This window comes from Ictalurus punctatus, chromosome 20 (assembly GCF_001660625.3).
Source record: "Ictalurus punctatus breed USDA103 chromosome 20, Coco_2.0, whole genome shotgun sequence".
Classification (NCBI taxonomy): Eukaryota; Metazoa; Chordata; class Actinopteri; order Siluriformes; family Ictaluridae; genus Ictalurus; species Ictalurus punctatus.
Genome location: NC_030435.2, coordinates 17674557 through 17696118, shown reverse-complemented (window position 1 = coordinate 17696118; position 21562 = coordinate 17674557). Strand labels below are relative to the sequence as shown.

At 40.3% G+C, this 21562-nt stretch overlaps 1 protein-coding gene across 1 annotated transcript; it reads right to left on the bottom strand.

The window, feature by feature from the left end:
• Positions 1-258: 258 nt before the first annotated feature.
• LOC124629308 (ankyrin repeat domain-containing protein 12-like) lies at positions 259-21017 on the bottom strand. Its single transcript, XM_047162802.2, has 12 exons — positions 20979-21017; positions 20102-20215; positions 11636-11804; positions 10850-10996; positions 9079-9270; positions 8859-8932; positions 8520-8688; positions 4400-7875; positions 4212-4310; positions 3862-4005; positions 3366-3461; positions 259-3235 (listed from the first exon to the last, which is right to left on the bottom strand). The coding sequence occupies exons 1-12, from the start codon at positions 21015-21017 to the stop codon at positions 3068-3070; spliced, it is 4887 nt and encodes a 1628-aa protein (XP_047018758.2). The 3' UTR covers positions 259-3067.
• Positions 21018-21562: the final 545 nt, after the last annotated feature.

Here is a 21562-nt window from a genome sequence, read left to right as displayed (position 1 = left end):
TTGTAGTACTTCAAATGAAGCATGAAAAAGGAAGAATTGATACTTTTTAAAATATAATAAATAATAACCTTAATAAAAACATGTTTTCCAAGTATCCGTTCATAGATTTAAAAATTTGCCAAGATAAAACCACTAGGATTGAAGAAATATGGCCGTGGATGCATCTCAGGTGTGATAGTATGTAACAGTTGATAGTGATGCTCTATGGTATGGAGTGTTTATAAGAAGATGGACACGACATTAAAAAAGTTCACAACCAATCAAATTTATTCAGGTATATATTACAATTATGTACATTATCCTGTAACAAGTAAATATTAAAATAGACATATTTTAAGAACCATCGTTCAAAAGGCGTGTTGTAAAAAAAAAATAGGCTTTGTTGTGATCTCATTAAAAGTGTAAAAGTATGTTTCCTTTTTCTAACGAGAAGACACATCGACGCTGTTTTCTCTCAATGTGCGCAAGACACAACGGGGAGGAAGTGAGTGTTACCAAGAAGACGACAAAAAGGCAGGAAAAAGCAGGACCACTTACATAAACCTCATCACAGCACATCTTTTCGGGGGAAAAAAAGAAACAAAAAAAAATTACAAACCTGCAATGCATGCACAGCATAGAAATCACATGTCAAAAAACACCTGCTGTGATTAATGTAGGAGGAAACGTGTAGAAGAAGAAACGTAACAAACAATTCAAAAACACATGCTTAAAGAGTTAAGCCAACATCAACAACAGAGAGGACACTCAATATAAAACCAACTTTGGTCCATTAAACATTTGACGAAAAGTTTACAATCAAAATATCTATTAACTTCCTTTCTGTTATTTTCTTCTTCTAACAAGTTAAAAATAATTATTACATGGCTATTTACAAATGAACCATCAGTATGTATAAAATAAGTTTAAAAAAAGAAAGAAAAAAAGAATGAAGAGAACATTCTATACATCATGAACACACTTTTTGAAACGAGTTGGAACGAGACCTCTCTGTCGTATCACAGGAGCGATAAAGTGTTTAACTTCTAACGTTTCCCCTCTCTCGTGTTCTTCCTCTGATCATTGAGGGTAGGCATCGCCGTCTGCTGGTTGGATCTCCTACATGCAGCTCTGCCTGCGGTTCTACTTTACTGCAACAGGGAAGTTTAAGTGCATTTCAGTTTGGACCTAAAGCCAGCAGCTGTAAGAATCTATGTGTAGCAATGTGGCTCGTTCGTTTCGTTTTGTACAAACCACGCCACCCTGAGAAAACGGGGAAATAACCAAAATAAAGACATGTAAGTACGTTCCACTTAGAACAGGCAAGAGGCATGGGTTTCCATATAAAAATACATTTTATTTTGAAGTTAAAAAGACCTGCCAAGAATTATTTTAGAAGAAACATCCAACGCAGTCAAGCATTGGTCAAATAAAACAGTCACATTAACTATAATCATAGGAGGACTGAGGCTTCCTGTATGAAGGGCAGGCTAGTACGACAGCACCAGCTATACAAAAGGGAAAAGCACCCCACTAATCAGAATCATACCCACAAAATTCACTGCAAATAAACACAGCAATAATAACAACCCTTAATTAAGTAAAGCCAAAGGTGCAGCAAAGAACTCCCCCACAGCCTCAGGAAGCACTCAGCTCCTCCAAGGAGAAAACAAAAACACACAAAATCAATTACAATACACTCAAAGCAGACAAACAAAAGAATAAAACAAAACAAAGACAAACTTACTATCACAAAAACAAAGATAACCCCACACTCAAACTGATTGCAGGTAGCAAGTTTACCAAAGCTGACCAAAATGACTACTACTGCACAGCAGTATCAGCATAATTGATACAGATTGTTACAACACAGTTGAATTAAAGAAAACTGATGTTAGTGACAGTAACCAACACAAAATAACAAAACAAAGCAGAACAAAATAAAGCAAATTAAAACACAAACAAGCACAAAGTAAAAGGCAAAACAAACTGAAGCAACAAAATCAAGCAGCCCCAAAGCAGCCCCAAAGCAGCCCCAAAGCAGCCCCAAAGCAGCCCCAAAGCAGCCCCAAAGCAGCCCCAAAGCAGCCCCAAAGCAGCCCCAAAGCAGCCCCAAAGCAGCAAGGTGGCTCTGCGAGTAAGGGGGAGGAGCTATACCAAAACGACCGCACTCACTCAGTCTGCCTTAACGCATGCAATATCAAGGACCCTAAGAACAACAAACAGGTGTTACAACCTCAATTTGGAAAGCATACAAAATCATTTAGCTCAAATAATTGAACTAAGCGATTTACCTACCGTGATCCGGAAACCGAAAACCATATGATAGCTTGTTTAATAGTTGTGACAGCAGCAACTGGCGCTCCGACCAGGGCTACGTTAAACTGCCATGCTACACAGATGAGAGGCCTGACTGCACACTACACTGAGAGCAAGCAGCACACCACACATACACAGTCTCGGTAGCCCAACGTCACACTAAACAAATAAATCGCATGATAAGTGGACAACGCTAGCATCACACAGCTAAGCGACAAAGCTAACAGCACATACCACTGCAGTCCGTAGCAACGAAAGGAAGGGGCGAGTTTTCGACCATGACGCATTCCGTGAGGCCTAAACAACAGCTTATATATTATGGTAGGAAGAGAGCTCATTGGCCAGGTAGTTAATAAGGATGACATTTTAGTCACGGCACACCTCACTACATATGTTTTGCACTGGATTCTTGTGACAAAAGTGCATCTGGAGTAGGTAAGTGTCTTCAAACAAGAGCTGATACAGAGAAAAGTAATTGGACCTTCAGGGACGCAATGCGTTTAGTCTTTTGGCAGACACTCTTTTTGAAATGACTTTACAACACAAATACTGCGAGAGATGGAGAAATGTTTTTATTATTATTATTATTATTATTTCTCTGGAGTGTCTGATCATATGGTGCAAGACTGCACGACACACAGATGCACACTGCAGCTCGCCCAAAACAAGTGCTTTGTGTTTCTCTACTCCTCTCAAGTCCTGGAGAGACGAGCCTCGTCAGTTCTTTACTATCTGACCACCGACTCACTGCTGTTATGTCGGAGTGAGGTCAAACATCGTTGACCTCGACAAGTGGGATGTGAAACTCTGGGATTTCAAAGATGCTGGTTGATTTGTAAGTGGCAGGGTCCAGCTCCTGTAGCTTCAGCTGCCACTTTAATCGCTGAAGGACATTAATAGCTGCGGCCTCATGCTGCTGCCTCATCAAGAGACATGTCTGGGACAGACAAAAGCCAGAGTAACGCAAACCGTTATGACATAAATGCCTTACAAACCAAATTCAACATTACACACTGCTCTGTGAACTTTGATATGTCATTTCATTGAATATTCAATAATATAGTTACCTTTAACTTCTCAAATTTGTCATCCACATCCTGAAGCCAAGACATGAACTGTCTCGCGTTAAACCGATCTCTCACTGAGGTTTTCCCATCATCTCCCTGCCACGCAAGCAAACAATACACATGAGTATAAAACAAAAAAAGGTCACTTCATTATTTTCTTTTTGACTAGTTGCCAATACAGAAGTTTTCTAAGAATCTTTTTATTCAGAAACCCGAGCCAAAATACAATTCCCAAGATTGTACGACACTGGCTAAAGTAAATGGCTCGACTGCATTTTCAACACAGTGTTATGAAAGTCTGAAGTAGGACTATGAGGCATTTCAGCCACTAAAGGTGGGAGCATTTTTCTGGTCAGTATACTGGAGTTAAATATATGCTTCCAGACTAGGCCATGTATCATCAACAGAGTCACCATAAGGACACTAGGAAAATATATATTGCAGCACAACCAATAACATGATAGTCTTATACAGGCCAGACTGGCAGTTAACGTGCCTGTACATCCTGGGGCATGTTGTATACTTCTGCGTCCAACAAGACCGTGCAAGCACTGAAGGGTAGTGTCTGATTGGCTAACGTTCCTGCAGCACAATAATGGACATGCAGGACTTGTTGCTCTTTGGAGACAATCAACTTTTCCTGTGAGGAGGAAAAGAAAAAACATTGGAGCATGTAATATAAAACAGCAGGATACAACCTCCTCCAACATTATTCAACTTATTTACTAATTAGATCTCACAGATTAGGACTACAGTAAACTGTGAAGCACTGGAACCCTGGAACTTAACCAGGTTAGCTTTATCTGCTACACTGAGAAAGAAATTTATTTCGAAAAAGCCACTTACCCTTTCAATGCTGTGCTGCAAGCGGAGCTTCATGCGCACAATCTCCTGCTTTTTGAACATCTCTTTTAGTGGTTCAGGTAGTGAGGGTGGTGGTGTTATCTAATAAAAATAAATAAATGCATGAATCCATACAGTCATGTAATAAATACCGTAAATACAGTACAAAAATACAATCGTAAGTGGCTCACCGTTGGAATACAGAGCTTGCTCAGCGGATTCCCATCAGGCAAGTAGGACCCATTGAATGTAACATCATCATAGTATTGTGGTGCTTGAGGAATGATGCTACATAGCACTTTCCTCTTCTCCTCAAGCTTTCTGCGTATGTGCAGGAACTCATAATAAGGGTTAGCTCTTTCTGTCTGGTAGGGCTGAAATTCCTCAAGCTTTAGCGAGTCCACGATTTCTGCCAAAGACTGCTGGGTCTTTTCCTTGATCTGCTGGGCTGAAAGGCTGGCTTGGGTTGAAGGAGAAATTCTGGGCATGTTTTGTTTCCTTGAATGAGCGACCCGGAGGTCAACCTCGTTATCTAGAGGTGTCACTTTTTTCCTGGTTCCAGTCGAATCACTGTCTGCCACTGACAATGGAGAAGAGCTTCCAGATGTTGCTCCACTGGTTATTTCTGAATGACAATCGAGTTGAATCCTAGTGCAACCCAGACTGTGATCTCCATCTGATGGAGTATCTGGCTTTGCTGATTTCTCTTCAACAGCACGCGGATCTGGCATCTCCACATCGACATGTGCTTTAGCATGCGAGGGAAGTTGGGTTTGAGCAGCATCCTCTGTTGTCACCGCTTTCTCTATTTGTGTCTCGGAAATGACCTGGCTATTGTCTGGCTCTTCCCTGGATACTTCCATTGGCTCTTCAGCTGTCTGTTCAGGACTAGCACAATGAGGGACATTTGAAATTGAAGGGAGAGGCAAACTATGCTCGTTTGTCTCCAGCTGTCCATCAGCTGCACCTGCGTTCTCATTGAAGAGACCTGACTTGCAGTCATCTTGCGAAATCTTTTCTGTAACCGGCTGAGAATCTCTGACCACACTGGCTGCACATGGAATTGTTTTAGTAGACTCCTCAGAACTGATCCTACAAGAGCTTATGGATGGAGCTTGGCTAGATGTCCAATCCATTCTGCTCCCACCAGAAATGTTCTCCATGCATCTGACCTCCATTATACTTTCAGGACCCACTGACAGACTTCTTGCTCTTTGCTCTAGTCCCAAATCAACGGCTGTCCTTGCTGGGTGGTTATTATTGGGTTCTGCGACAGAATGCCACTTCAGGCTAATTGAATGTGTAGGTGTTTTGGTGGAGAAGCTTTGATCTGACTGTGAGGATGCAGCTGATGCAACCTGGGACACAGGTGCTAACGAGGAATTTCTGTTTGAGCCGTCTGTCATTTCTGTGTCAGAGCTGTCAAGTTGCTCTGGTGAAGTATCCATGTTTAGCTTGCTGACCTCTACTGTAGTTGGCAACAAACTGCTGGCTTGTGAAAGGCTAGTTTGTTGATCTGCAAAATCTTTTACTGAAGTATCTTGAGAGTTAGATACACATGCAAACTGACTGCTTGAACCACCACTTGCATCCTCAACACCGACAGAATGTTCCGCTTCAGGTATAAGCCCAGTCTTTCCAAAACATGAGAGAATCTTCACATCTAGTGAAAGCGTCCTTCCATTAGTTGCATCCTTTAAGATTTTCTCACGACTGGAAACCTCTGGGGTTTCTGAGCCCTTGGAGTGCAAGAGTTCTTTGTTTGGTTCACTGGAAGTGGAAATTCTTGCTTTATCTTTGTTCTTCTGCTTCCCAGAGTCGGCTCCTGGCCGTTGTTTCAGCCTTTCCCTCGCTTTTTGCTTGATCTTTTCCAAGTGTTTCTTACGCCACTGCTCAATCTCCTGATCCTTCAGGCTAAACATTTGTTCAAAGCTGGTCTGCATGAGGTCATCATTACCCAATCTTTTCACATTGGGACGGGTTTCCTTTTGTGCAGAGGAGGCTTTGGATTTGGACCTGTCCAACTCTGACTCAACAGGCTTTGCTTTACCGAGTTTGCTGTCCCTACTCTGCTGTGACCTCTCTTTATCCTTGTCCTTTTCCTTGTGCCGCTCTTTTTCAGATTGTCGGACCTTCGTGGGTAGCCGTTTATCATTTCTCTCTCTAGAGCTCTTCTCTGTGGTCTCTAGCTGATTGTGATCAACCAAGTTTCCAGTTAGAGGCCTGTCTTCTACCTCCTCTTTAACACAAGGACTTGGAAGAGAGTCTTCAGGCTTCCGTAACAAGTTAAGACTTTCTGTCCAGTCATCATTTTCAGCCCCTTTCCAGTCCTTTCCTCCTTGAGCATCTTTATATGCCACCTCTTTCTTCTCTTTTTTTATGAGTTTGTCTTTCTCTCGCTCGTCTTTTTGTTTTCTCTCCTTAATGCTGTTGCAGATCGAGTGTTTGTCTTTTAAAGTGGCATTTTCTTCTTTAATTGGTGATGAGTCAAGGGACTTCTGAGGAGAGCAACTGCCTGGTGTCTCACATTTCCCTTTAAGTTCTTCATTCTCATCACTTTTTAAGAAATTCTCCTTCCAAAATTCTCGGTCAAACTGCATGTTCCTATGTCCATCTTTCCGTAGTTTTTTATGGCGATGCCAATTCCTATCAGACTCGTAGTCTTTCCTGCACTTGTCCATCTCCTTGTGTTTTAGCTTATGCTTCTTGACAACCTTACCATCTTTGTCAGCCTTCCTGAAGGCTCCTTCAGAGCCATCCATACTGTTGCTTAAACTGGCATCTTTAAAAGGGCTGGAGCTTCGGTCATCTCCTTCCAAGCTGTGTTCCTTATAGTGATGTTTGCTTTTGTCCTTGTGCATAGAGCTCTTACTACTGGAACCTTCTGTGTAGTCTGAATCTGTGTAGTGGTTATACTTGACACTATCCATATTGCAGGATCCATCTCCAATGGAGACAAAAGTCTTATCATTTTCCTGTTTTAATGGAGTCATCTGCTTGTCAGTTTGGCTGTAATTGAGCTTTGGGGATTTCACAGCCGACAAGTGAAAAAGATGCACTGACGAATCGTCCTTTGGGCTGAAGGACATTTTGAAAGAGTTTTCCTCTTGAACACTTTTATCAGAGTTGGCAGACACTGTCGCTATAGAAAAAAGAAGAGACTTGCTGTTTTCTTTTCCGTCCTCTTGAACCTCTTGATTTTCCTTGTTTTTGCTTTGGCTCTTATTCTTCTTTTTGTTCGCTTTAACTTTTTCTGATGCCATTAGGGTTAAGCTTTCTCTTTTTGTCCTGCTTTCTGTTTTGTGAGTATCGTTGCAGAGTGACCTGGTCGGTGAACACTTTCGTTCTGATGGAGCCTCCATTTCATTGTTGGAGCTATCTGAACTGCTGTAGAGGACTCGGGATGACTTTGGCTTTTTTAATTTGCAGGATGACGTTGTCTGATCACTCTTGTTGGTCTGTTTGGGTGTGTAATGGTTTTTTTCCTCCTTCTCTTTCTGACGCGTTTCTCGTCTCAGGATGTATCTGTCATTTAGGGCCTTGCTCAGGTCTTCCTCCTCTTCCTCGTCCTTGAACTCATATTTGCCATCAGAGTCCATTTCGGTGTCTGAGTACTCCATATTCTCATCTACACTAGAGCGGTTGACTGACGGAGGGTCCTCAGAGTCTACAACATGTAGCAGGAACATAATCAATAAACAAATATTCAACATTTAGATAAAAAAGTGGCATTAAGTATTGCATTAAGTATTATGTATAAGCATGCAATAGCAAAACCCACAGATAATGAACCGACCAAAACTGAGCAAGACATGCTATATGGCCAAAAGTTTGTGGACACCTGACCATCACATCCGTATGTGCTTTGTGAACATCCCATTCCAGATTTAGCCCCAACACCCTTTGTTGTTGTTATAATAACCTCCACTCTTCTGGGAAGACTTTCCACTAGATTTTGGAGCGTGGCATTCAGCTACAAGAGCTTTAGTGAGGTAAGGCACTGACGTTGGGCAGTGAGGTGGCTTGAGGTACACTCAGCGTTCCAGTTCATCCCAAAGCTGTTCAACCGGGTTGAGGTCAGGGTTCTGTGCAAGTCACTCAAGTTCTTACAACCTTGGTAAACCATGTCTTCATGGACCACCCTCCCTTTGTGCACAGGGGCATTATCATGCTGGAACAGGTTTAGACCCCCTAGTTCCAGTGAAGGGAAATCTTAATGGTACAACATACAAAGACATCTTATACAATTCTGTGCTTCCAATTTTGTTGCAACAGTTTGGGGAAAACCCATATATAGGTGAGGTGTCAAACCTTTGGCAATGTAGTGTAGATTTGAAGAGCTGTCATCTGGGTCAGACAATGGGATCTCCCCCTTTAGTAACTGCTCAACCTCCTGAGAATCAGCAAAGTCCACCGGCTGCTCGCCTCTCGTGTTTGCCTGGAAAGCATTTCCTCCATGCTGCAAGAGTAACTTCACAATCTGCAAAAGAGTAGGTACATAAATCAGCTGGCAAAAAAATAAAAACACTGGTGAGAATTAAATAACCTGGTTAACAGTCAGTATGGCTTCTTTGAATAGTTATGTCATTTATAAACATTGTATCCAAAGAATACACTGGAATTATAAGAGAGTGCTGTAAAGAAACTTACATCTTTGTGTCCACTGCTGGAGGCATCATGAAGAGGGGTATCATCGTCCAATCCCCGTGTGTTCACCTCAGCTCCTGCACCAATAAAAACCTTTGCTACATCATAGTAACCATGGTTGCAAGCTTCATGTAGATGTGTTCAAATTACAAAAACAGAGTTGACCATTCATTAGAAGAGTAAATAATGCATAAAAAATTACCATGTTCAAAGACAACGTTACCTGCAAAATCCTTCACATTTACATCAGCCCCTAGTCCAATCAGCTCTTTGACTTGTTTGACATCCCCTCTGAAGGCAGCCATGTGCAGCGGTGTTTCTCCATGCGCATTCCTCTTGTTCACCTTGTCTTTCTGACGCGAAGGGGAGTTATTTGGCATCTTTGGAGCTTGGGAGGGTTGGCTTGGCGTTGTGTCTGCATTGAAGGAAAGAATATTTTATATACATATACATACACAGTACTGTGCAAAAGTCTTAGGCACACTTGTTTTTTAGTACAAACCTATAGTTCTACATTTTTATTTCATATGTCTTCTACATTATCAAGTCAGTACAAAAAACATTTTAGATTCCTAAACATTAGTTTTCCAGTACGAAATTAAATGTTACAGAAATTTTTTTGTATGTCAGTAAAGAAAGCAGCATATTATGTAAGAGACACTTTTCAGACAAAAAAAAAAAAAAAAAAAACATAATGAAGGTTGTTGGGTTTTGCTGCAAAAATAAGAAACAAGTGCGACAGTCAAAGTCTCCAGAAGAACCGTGACTGTTTCTGCAAGATGCTCAATCAAACCTACATCTCATTTCCTTATAAAACTGCACTAATAGTATGGGAGACTACTATTTTTTAAGCAAAGGGTTATCACAACAACAAATATTTACTGTTTTATTGATTACTGTTTACTGATTTTCATAGTATGTTTAAAAAATATAGAAACATTTAATTTCATTATTTTTGAAGGCATGTTTGCTATACAGCATTTCTTTGCATGTGACTTTTGTACAGTACTGTGTGTATATGTACAGTACTGTGTGTGTGTGTGTGTGTGTGTGTGTGTGTGTGTGTGTGTATATATATATATATATATATATATATATATATATATATATACATACATACATACATACATACATACATACATACACTACCGGTCAAAAGTTTAGAAACACTCAATCTTTATTTTTTCTCCACGTTTTAGAATAATAATAATAAAGTCATTAAAACTCTGGAGTAACATAAATGGAACTATGGGAATTATGTTGTGATAAAAAAAAATCCAATGTAAATCAAAATAATTTCACATTTTAGCATCTTCAATGTAGACACCCTTTTTGCAGAGAATTTCCAGAAATGTATTCTTGGGATTTTCTCAACCGATTTCTTAAAGAATCTCCCTGAGATGCATTTTAAACAGTATTAAAGGAGTTCCCACCTATGCTGGACATTAATCGGCTGCTTTTCTGAATATTACGCTCCAAGTCATCCATTTAAAAACGTTTATTTTTTTTTATTTATTTATTTTTATTTTAATATTTAAATAAAATGTTAGTGTTCTAATTAAATAAATTAATACATTGGCACAATTATATTTTTGTCTGCAACACCGATTTCAAATAATTAAATCATACACAATTTTTAAGATCATGAGAAACATTTCAGTCAAACTTTTTACCTGTAATGTATGTATATAATCTATCTATCTATCTATCTATCTATCTATCTATCTATCTATCTATCTATCTATCTACATATATCTTCTGGGGAAAATAGTACTGTACTAAAAAAGTAGTACAACAGTAATCAGTCTTGGTTAGAATAAAGGGAAGTAAGAGCAGAATATCATTTTTGACAACATGTCAAAAAAAAAAATTCAGAGGCAATCTAAGTAAGGAGACGTTTTGCACATCTTGTATGACTGGAAGATCCCCAGTTATAAGGTTCAACAGAAAATTGACAATTCCACATACAGTTCATGTCAGGCAGCTGCAATTACCTGGACTGTTGTCCCTTGCTGTCATCTGCATCACCAGGGCCATCTGCAAGCGTTCAGACAGTGGGTAACCAAACAAAATATTCACAGGGGTGGACTTCTTACCCCCAGACTCCTTTTTTACCCTCTTCTTATCAGGACCATCTTTATCTGCATGAAGAGATGATCACCAAAAATCAATTTGAATTCCAGGCATCATGAATTCAATCATGATGGCTTAAAAGCCTCTTCTTTTTTTTTTTTTTTAAAGGTTTCTAATACGTAGCAGGGCATACACCAAAACAAATAAGAATAAGAATATTGTTGTTAGCTATTCTAAGGGTTATTTTGTCTCATTTCCCCCTTACATATTGCAAAAGGGATTCACCTCCTATTAGGATAACAAGCATAAGTTCTTGTACATATCCATATTCCCTTGATGGAATAAAGTAAAACCCCACAGCTTAACAACCACATCCACAACTTCGACATAATGAGCTGAAAGAAATATTGTTTTCTTCGCTTCTCCTTTCAGTACAAAGAAGTAGAGACACTAAAATCCCATATTCTTACAGGAAATACAATTCTCAGTCAAAACAGCTATTTCCAGTCGCTCTCCCAGCCAACACATATGAATAACATTTCCTTGTCTTCCACATTCAAAGACATTGGCTCAACTGTTATATAACTCCAGAGGGGAAAAGGCACAGCGGTACACTCTGCATGTTTAACCGTTTCCAGAACTAACCACAAGAGGCAGTGTAGAAGCGCATGAAAGCTACTGGAATTTTCTACCAGAATGAAACTGACCTGTGTCTGAGTCCCGTTTCTCGTTACAGGGCGGACTGACACTGAAGGAGAGCTTGCGTTTCATGGAAGACTTCGGCTTCCCCATAATCTCACTCCGATCCAGCTTCGGCGTTTTGGTAAATGGGGAGATTTTATCTTTACACAGAAGAAAAACAACACAACAGTGATTCTATTCTGAATTCGACATAGTAACGTGGAACACCACAAATACATCTAAGTTCGAGCACGTCACACATATTCTTGAGCAAACCCAGTCCGAGATAAATGACGTTTACATTGATCTGCAGAAAAATGACATAAATGAGCCTAAGTGCTTGTCTTACTGCGATAAAGTTTCATTTTCACGTTCACCTCTTTGGCTCTAATACAGGGGTCTCCAACCTTTTTTTATTTGAGAGTTTTTGTTTTTTGTTTTTTTTTTAAAGAAAGTGTCAGAGCTACTCATGTCATACAATACTTACAATCTTTCACATAATGTATCGTAACTCTCAAATTAACAAACTGATATACACCTGAAGGAGTCAGAGAAGAAAACAGAATCTGTGAAGGAGGAGATCCTTATACTCTGCAGAAATTTCATCAAGAAACAGTTTGAGGATTCCGGCTGAGCATGTGAGTGAGAAGGCAAGCGTGGAGTGAGCTCCCGAGCATTTTATATTTTAATTGTGCTTTTCAGGCAACCTGAATCTTTTCTAAGACATTTGGTGCGTTCATTTTCAATTACTCAGTCTACAATTATAACCAGAAAGGAGTCATGGCTTCTGAAAGACTACGGAAACCTAAATCTTCACCAAGCATGACGAGTCATGGCGACAAGCTACCGCTGGACTTGGAAAATCTCCGCACCACTTTAATCACAGAGCTAACATCTACCATCGCAGTACAGGTGAAAGCAAATATTGACTCAGCTTTGGCCCCAGTTGTTGCGTCTTTTGAGAGTTTTAAATCGGGCATTGAATCACAAGGATGGCGTATTGACGAGCTTGACCAGCACCTGAACAATTACAGTGACTGCATTGTAGCACTGGAACAGACGGTGCTACAGCTAACTTCGGCTAACAAACAATTCACCAATAAAATGAAGGACCTGGAGTCCCGCTCACGGCGCTGCAATCCAGCGCTGCAATCCAGAAGAAGGGAGTGATCCAGTAACGTTTATGTCCAAATTTTTCCAGGATGTCCTCGGCTCAGAAATCTTCCCAACCACTCCATTGCTGGATAGAACGCACCGTATTGGCCCTGCGCCCTCGGAGGACCGAGAGAATCAAAGGCCCAGAGTTTTGATTCGGATATGCCTCGGTGATGAGAGACTGCAATTCGACTGTCCCCAAAACGGTATCCTCCATCTTAATCTTCCTACATGACAGTTAACCAATTTATTAATACCTGTAATGTGACTGTAAAACTATGCGAGTGTGGGCAACTATATCAGTTTCCATGTGAATCTATAGGTTGTCTGAGATACATGGTCACTGTGGCACCTTTTATGCTTGGGAGTGACTTCACACAACAAGAATAGGTATGGTTTACAAGTATCGGATGTTCCAGTGTTGTAGGGTTCTGCCTCCATTGTTTGGGAATGGAGAGAAATTAACTGATGTTCAGAGTGGGGAGGGTGGGGTGGGAGATGGGGGGATGCTGTGTTGTTGTTGTTTTTTTTTGCTTGGTTTTTTTTTTTTTTTTTTTTCATTTTTCCCCTTTCCTATTGATATCAACCTCTCTGTACTCCATTCTATATTAATCTAAATTGATGGAAAATACCGGAAGCTCGATCAGATTCCTAAGTTGGAATGTGAAAGGTCTGAATGGTCCCATTAAAAGATAGAAGATTTTGACACATTTAAAACTACAAAAACCTAACATTGCATTTCTTCAGGAAACTCATCTCCGTCTTAGGGATCAATGCAGACTCCAAGCTCGCTGGACATCACATATATTCCACTCCAATTTTGATTCCAGGTCCAGGGGAGTTTCTATTCTGATAAGTAAGACTGTGCCCTCTTCTTTTGATAAAGTTATTTCTGATGTAAATGGTAGATTTGTGATTGTGGAAGGGAAAATTTCACAGACGCCAGTAGTTTTGGTGAATGTATATGCCCCGAATTTTGATAATGCTCCTTTAGCTCAGAATTTGTTGTCAAAAATTCCTGCTTTGAACACACATCTCTTGATATTTGAGATTTGAGATTTAAACTGTGTTACTGACCCAGTTTTGGACAAATCTATTGCTGTTGCAAAGGCTCCCTCTGCAATGGCAAAGGTATTGTCTGAGTTTATGGTTCAGAATGGTTACATGGATCCATGGAGGTATTTTAACCCCACAGTGAGAAAATATTCTTCGTACATAAATCTTTTTCTCGCATTGATTACTTTCTTATTAATAACTCCCTGATTTCTCGGGATGTAAACTCTGAATATCTACCAATTGTTATTTCAGACCACGCTCCTTTAAGTCTTGACATTCGTCTACTTTAACATCGCGCCTTTCGTCCACCATGGAGGCTCTACTTTTATCCGTTTCAGCATTTTGCAAGTATATCTCTACTTCGATAGATGATTTTCTTCTTACTAATCAAACTGATTCAATCTCTTACTCTTTACTTTGGGAAACTCTAAAGGCCTTCTTAAGGGGACAGTGCCAATAAGCAACGCAAGGATAAGAAAAAAGAGATATCTGATAATATTCGAGCCATTGATGACCAATATGCTCTCAACCTGACCCCTGAGCTGCATAAACAAAGGCTTAATTTGCAGGCAGAGTTCGATTTGTTATCGACAGGTGAGGCGGAGAGGCTTTTGTTACATACACGTGCCAATTATTATGAATATGGGGATATGGTTGGTCGGTTGTTGGTTCACCAATTGCGTAGCCGAGCAGCTTCACGCTCTATTACTCAGATTATGCAGTCCAGTGGTGCATTAACCTCAGATCCTGTAGAAATTAATTCAACTTTTAAAAGTTTTTACTCGTCTTTATACACAGCTGGATCTCCTGACAATTCAGGTAACATGGACCATTTTCTTAGAAATATTGATTTTCCCAGAGTTGACCCTCTATTGGCATCTGAACTTGACAGCCCCATCACCTTAGATGAGATCATTAACTCAATCAATCCATTGCAATCTAAGAAATCACCTTGCCCGGACGGGTTTCCTTCCGAATTTTATAAGAAATTTCATGTTGCATTGGCCCCATTACTTCTGGCTGTACTCAAGGAATCCTTAGAACTAGGTATGCTGCCACAAACATTGAGACAAGCATCTATAACTCTATTGCTTAAAGATGAGAAGGACCCAACATCATGTAATTCGTACAGACCTATTAGCCTCCTCAATGTTGATGTCAAGATTTTAGCCAAACTTTTGGCCTCTCGTTTAGAGGGGATTCTCCCTAGCATTATTTCAGAGGAGCAAACCGGATTTATTAAAGGACGGCATTCCTTTTCTAATATTCGTACTCTACTTAGTATTTTGTATTCAAAGCAAATCATCGACTCCTCTGAAGTGGTCATCTCTTTGGATGCAGAAAAGGCATTTGATAGGATAGAATGGGAATATCTTTTTATGGTGCTAAAGAGGTTCGGCTTTGGGGATGGACTGATTTCATGGATCCGTTTATTATATGTGGAACCACAAGCTTCCATATATACCAACGATGCTAAATCTGACTATTTTACTTTGTCACGGGGTACCCGCCAGGGATGTCCTCTCTCTCCCTTACTTTTTGCCATAGCAATTGAGCCTCTCTCGATAACGCTTAGAACTCTTCCTGTATTTCAGGGTATAATTTGCAAAGGAATTGAACATAGACTAGCCCTATATGCTGACAACTTACTACTTTATGTTACAGATCCAATTGCATCTATTCCAGAGATTATACCCATATTAAATGACTTTGGGAAATTTTCAGGGTATAAACTGAACCTACAAAAGAGTGAATGCTTCCCCATAAATCAATCAATGGCTTAGTGGTTAGCATGTTTGCCTCACACCTCCAGGGTCCGGGGTTCGATTCCCGCCGGGGCCATGTGTGTGGAGTTTGCATGTTCTCCGCGTACTCTGATTTCCTCCCCCAATCCAAAGACATGCGCGGATTGGTGTGTTTAAAGTGCCCGTAGTGTGTATGTGATTGTGTGATGGATTGGCACCCTGTCCAGGGTGTACCCTGCCTTGTACCTGATGCTCCCTGGGATAGGCTCCAGGTTTTCCTGCGACCCTGAAGAAGGAGTAAGCAGTGGAAGATGAATGGATGGGATGCATAATGTCACCCGTTCCTATTCTGCATTAATGATGGTGATTTTTACACCTTTAATTTCATACATGAAGTCAGCCTTTCAAAGATGGGCAGCTCTACCATTATCCCCTCTTGGTAGAATAAACATGGTAAAAATGAACATTCTTCCAAAATTCCTCTACCGTTTCCAGTCCATCCCTTTGTTTTTACCCAAATCTTTCTTCAAGGATATAGACCGATTAATCTCCTCTTTTATATGGGCAGGAAAAACTCCCAGGGTTTCCAAATTTTCACTTCAAAAGAGTCGGCCTAAGTGATGGCCTCTCCTTTCCCAATTTCATGTATTATTATTGGGCAGCTAATATTCAGAAACTGGTGCTCTGGGTGCAGGCCCCCTCTCTTCCATGGTGCCACTTAGAAGCAAAGTATTGTATTTCAACCTCCCTCCCTGCTATGGTGTTCTCCTCTCTTCCTATACCCCTTTCACAATACACGGATAATCCAATAGTATGTACCTCTCTAAAAATTTTCTATCAGTTTCACCATCATTTTAAATCCATGTCGGCCTCAACCATGGCACCAATATGTAATAACCACCTCTTTCTCCCTTCCATTATAGATTCCACATTTTCTTTTTGGGAAAAGAAGGGTCTGAAATGCTTTGAGGATCTTTTCATTAATAATGTGTTTGCAAACCTTTCTGAATTATCCTCGTCCTTCAGCCTGCCTCCGTCTCACCTATTCCATTTCTTTTAAATTAGGCATTGTGTCTCTTCCCTATTCGCTGGTTTTCCCTCCTTACCTACAAAATCTGCATGGGAAGAGGTGTTCAAGCTGAATCCTCATAAGGGTGGCATTATTTCACGGATATATGCAACGATCTGGTCACAGAACGATTCTTACAATATCAAAACCATTAGTGCTTGGGAGGAGGAATTAGGCCTGGAGCTTGAGGATGATTACTGGGGCAGAGCGTTAGATAATATATGTACTACCACGTCCTGTGCTAGACTTAGTTTCATACAATTTAAAGTGGTCCACAGAGCTCACCTCTCTAGGAGTAAACTGTCTAAAATATATCCCAATGTTCCTGATGTGTGAAAAATGCAAACTTTCGCCCTGTAACCTCAATCATATCAGCACTCTGTCCCAAACTGCAGAACTTTTGGAACTCTTTCTATGAAACTATGTCCGATGTTCTTAAAATCAAATTGGATGTCTGTCCTTTAATTGCCATTTTTGGTTTTCCATCTCAGCGTCAGCCTCTGAACCACAAACAAGCTAGTGTTTTAGTCTTTTGCATCGTTACTTGCTCGGCACAGAATATTGCTGTCTTGGACCTCTCCACAACCCCTCTCTATATCAGTGTGGCTTAAAGATTTAATCTTCTTTTTAAAACTTGAAAAAATCAAGTATAACATCAGAGGCAGGGGTGACTCATTCTTGGGAAAATGGCAACAATTTATTACTTACTTCAATGATGTACGCACCCTGGAGGTGGATCGAGGAGAGGTAGACGGTAAATCATCTTTCCCTTATTTATTTGTTTGTTCGTTTGTTTGTTTGTTTGTTATTATTTTTTTGTTTCCCCCTTTTCATTTGGTTTTGGCTGTGTTTGTTTTGTTGGGGCTGTTGGGTAGGGTGTTATAAGATGTAAAATGCAAATTTCCAATAAAAATTCTGTGATCAAAAAAAAAGAAACAGTTTGAAACATCTGTGTCGTTTCTACTTTGCTCGAATTGAGTTGATAATCCGAACATCCGGTTTCTTGACATGATCAAAACCCATAACCTTAGTGCAGATCACCTGCTGATGATAGTTCAGTGATAGTTCAGAAATTTAGGAAAGTCTGGGTCGGCCTTGCAATGTGCAATAAATCCAGAGTGGCACCCCATCACGGCTGGAGCTCCACCTGTTGTCCTAGACACCAGCTTTTCAAGGGGCACGGTTTTTTCCATGCAGTAGTTCTTCAAAATGTTGTAGATCTCAACTCCTCTGGTTGTGGTTTTCAGAGGAAGTAATGTAAAAAACTCCTCTTTGATGAAAAAATCATCAAAAACCATCCAAACGAAAACAGCCAACTTGGCTGTGTCACTGAAGTCCACCATTTTCTCTCTTAATAGGTTTGGTGAATAAAGATTGTTGTTTTTGTATTGGTGCTTTCAGCTGCTTCACCTTTTCAGTTCGTAGCCCGCTGCCCACAGGAAAGTCCATTGTAAAGTTACCATCAACTTGAGTGAAATGGCGCTCAACATTGCATCTATACTAAATAAATAAATACTACATTTTCAGTGGAAGGGGCGGGATAGGACGTTGTATAGCCAATCTGATTGGATGAAATGGGAAGAGTTTCCAGAATGTCTTTGCGAGCTACATACAATCAGGCCATAAGCTACTGGTAGCTCGCGAGCGATGTGTTGGAGACCCCTGCTCTAATAACATTTGAATAGGCTGCACTGCGTTATTTACAACAGCATAACATGAGAATGATACGCACCAGTTACTTTAGAAAAAAAATTAATAAATTAAAGACCACTCTTGATACAAAACAAAGTGTATTTATTTCTAGAGCACGCACGGACCAACAGACATGCATGTCTTTCCCCTAAAATAGCTTAAATACTTTTTAAAGAATATTTTAGCATCAGCAAAATAGCTCCATGAGTGTGGACTACATCATTAGACATTGTTACTGACCTTAAATAACCCTCTCTCATGGCTCTGCAAAACCCTCTCTCATGGCTCATACTGTTCCAAATGCTAAATAAATGTCTCTTTGGAGAAATTGATTTAAAAATGTATATAAAACTTGCAGAAGGAACTGCCAGAGCTGCTGCTACAGAAAATTAATTAAACGCCTTCTGACCAAGCAGAATTGAGCAATCAACAGCTCTAATGTATAAAGACATACTCATTGTTAACCAATATAGTATTCTATCGTTTCTCTAATCAAAACGCACTGGCATGACCTCCAAAGTAAAACCAACCAAAAAGAACCAATAAGAAGTGTATATTAAAGCACACCCCACCAAATCCCTGACCAATCCATGAACACTTACAGGTGCATTGCCCGTCAGTTAATTAAAAAAGTGGAACTTTCATATATTTTGCATTCATTACACAAAGTGAAAAAAGTAAAGTAAAATATTAGAATAAAGAATTTATAATACAGTAATGTCAAGCTTCTGAAAACTATGTTCATATATGCACTCAGTACTTGGATCAGGGCTTTAATCCTTTTGCACGAATTACTGCATCAATATGGCATGACATGGAGATAATCAGCCTGTGACACTGCTGAGGTGTTCTGGAAGCCCAGGTTGCTTTGATAGCGGCCTTCAGCTCTTCTGTATTGGGTCTGGTGTCTCTCATCGATTCTCTAGGGGGTTCAGCCTTACTGTGCGTGACTGGCCAGACAACTCACCTGATCTGACCCGTTCAGGTCAGGCGAGTTGTCTGGCCAATCAAGCACAGTAATACCATGGTCAGCAAATCAGTTTTGCCACTGCAGGCAGGTGCCAAGTCCTGCTGGAAAAGGAAATCAGCATCAAGCCATAAAGCTTGTCAGTAGATGGAAGCATGAAGTGCTCTAATATCTCCTGGTAAACGCTGCACTATCGACTATCGACTTGAGAAAACACAGTGGACCAACACCAGCAGATGACATGGCCCCCCAAATCATCACTGACTGTGGACACTTCACGCTGGACTTCAAGTAGCTTGGATTCTGTTCCTCTCCACTCTTCCTCCAGACTCTGGGACCTTGATTTCATAATCAAATCCAAAATTTACTTTCATCTGAAAAGAAGACTTTGGACCACTGAGTACCAGTCCGGTTGTTTTTCTCCTTAGCCCAGGTAACGTTCTGACGTTGTCTCTGGTTCAGGAGTGGCTTGTCACTAGGAATACGACACTGTGGCATTTCTGTATTATAAATTCTTTATTCTAATATTTTGAGATACTGGATTTTTGATTTCCATGAGCTGTAAGCTGTAGTCATCAAGATTTAAAGCAAAATAAAATGCTTGGAATATTTTACTTTATGTGTAACGAATCTAGAATACATGAAAGCTCCACTTTTTCAACTAAATTTTGAAAAAAAAAAAAAGAGAACTTTTCCACAATATTCTAATGTTTTGAGGTGCACCTGTATATTGCTGTGTGAAACTAACATTAGCAAAAAACCAAACCAGGTGTAATAACAATAAAAGTATCATTAGTGGTTGTGTCACCTTCTTCCCGGTCATCTTTTCCACCATGGCTCCATCTCTGTCGGTCCCCGGCTTGGCCATGGTGCAGCTTCTGACTAGCTGTGGCAGCAACGGCTCACAGGGGTCATCATGGGCCTGCAATGAAATGTATAACCTCAGATCAGACTCAGCACACTTTTGATCGGCGTCAGAGCCAGTATCTGACATGCTTTCTGTTCAGACACACTTTAATAACGGCATATGTAATGTAATGCACTGACCCCGGATTATGTGTTTGTAGTACTTCAAGTGAAGCATGAAAAAAGAAGAATTGAATAAGCCAGGATAAGCTGTAATGAGTAATACCATGACGTAAGGAATCTTATCTTACACCAGCGCAGCTATTCTGATACTATGAAAAGGGTCACGGCTGAATTCTGATACTATGAAAAGGGTCACGGCTGAATGTTCTAGACATTTTGTGTAAATATAAGATCTTATTAGTGGTGCTTCACAGATCCACCACAGATGTTTGCAGTCGTGCGGCATCCGATCAGAATGATGTAACCGTCTATGGCAATTTTTATTTATTTTGCTCACTTCACTTCACTTAACTTGTCCAATAACCAGGGAAAGAAATAAATCTACTTCCTACGGACTTGCAGAAACAAAACTTTTCAGTTGATGCTTGCGCATCATGGCGTAGTGTGTTACCAATTGTTTTCTTGGTGACTATGGTCCCAGCTGCCTTGAGATCATTGACAAGATCCTCCTGTGTAGTTCTGGGCTGATTCCTCACTGTTCTCATGATCATTGCAACTCCACGAGGTGAGATCTTGCATGGAGCCCCAGGCCGAGGGAGATTGACAATTCTTTTGTGTTTCTTCCATTTGCGAATAATCGCACCAACTGTTGTCACCTTCTCACCAAGCCGCTTGGCAATGGTGTTGTAGCCCATTCCAGACTTGTGTAGGTCTACAATCTTGTCCCTGACATCCTTGGAGAGCTCTTTGGTCTTGGCCATGGTGGAGAGTTTGGAATCTGATTGATTGATTGCTTCTGTGGACAGGTGTCTTTTATACAGGTAACAAGCTGAGATTAGGAGAACTCCCTTTAATAGTGTGCTCCTAATCTCAGCTCATTACCTGTTTAAAAGACACCTGGGAGCCAGAAATCTTTCTGATAGAGAGGGGGTCAAATACTTATTTCCCTCATTAAAATGCAAATCAATTTATAACATTTTTGACATGCGTTTTTCAGGATTTTTTTGTTGTTATTCTGTCTCTCACTGTTCAAATAAATCTACCATTAAAATTATAGACTGATCATTTCTTTGTGAGTGGGCAAACGTACAAAATCAGCAGGGGTTCAATTACTTTTTTCCCTCACTGTAACTTCTGCCAAAATGACTGATTATAATTTCAACAAGCGGAGCCATTTTATATAAACACAATGAAAGGCAATGAAGTAACTTTTGAGAAAAGTGTGGAACATGGATAGAAA

Excerpts from the sequence above, each read along its gene's own strand:
- LOC124629308 (XM_047162802.2), bottom strand. The coding sequence starts at position 21,017 with ATGGGCTACAACACCATTGCCAAGCGGCTTGGTGAGAAG. Across the intron at positions 10,997-11,635 it reads GAAACGGGACTCAGACACAG|ATAAAGATGGTCCTGATAAG; the intron begins GTCAGTTTCATT and ends CTCTTCATGCAG. Across the intron at positions 7,876-8,519 it reads TCTACACTACATTGCCAAAG|ACTCTGAGGACCCTCCGTCA; the intron begins GTTTGACACCTC and ends TACATGTTGTAG.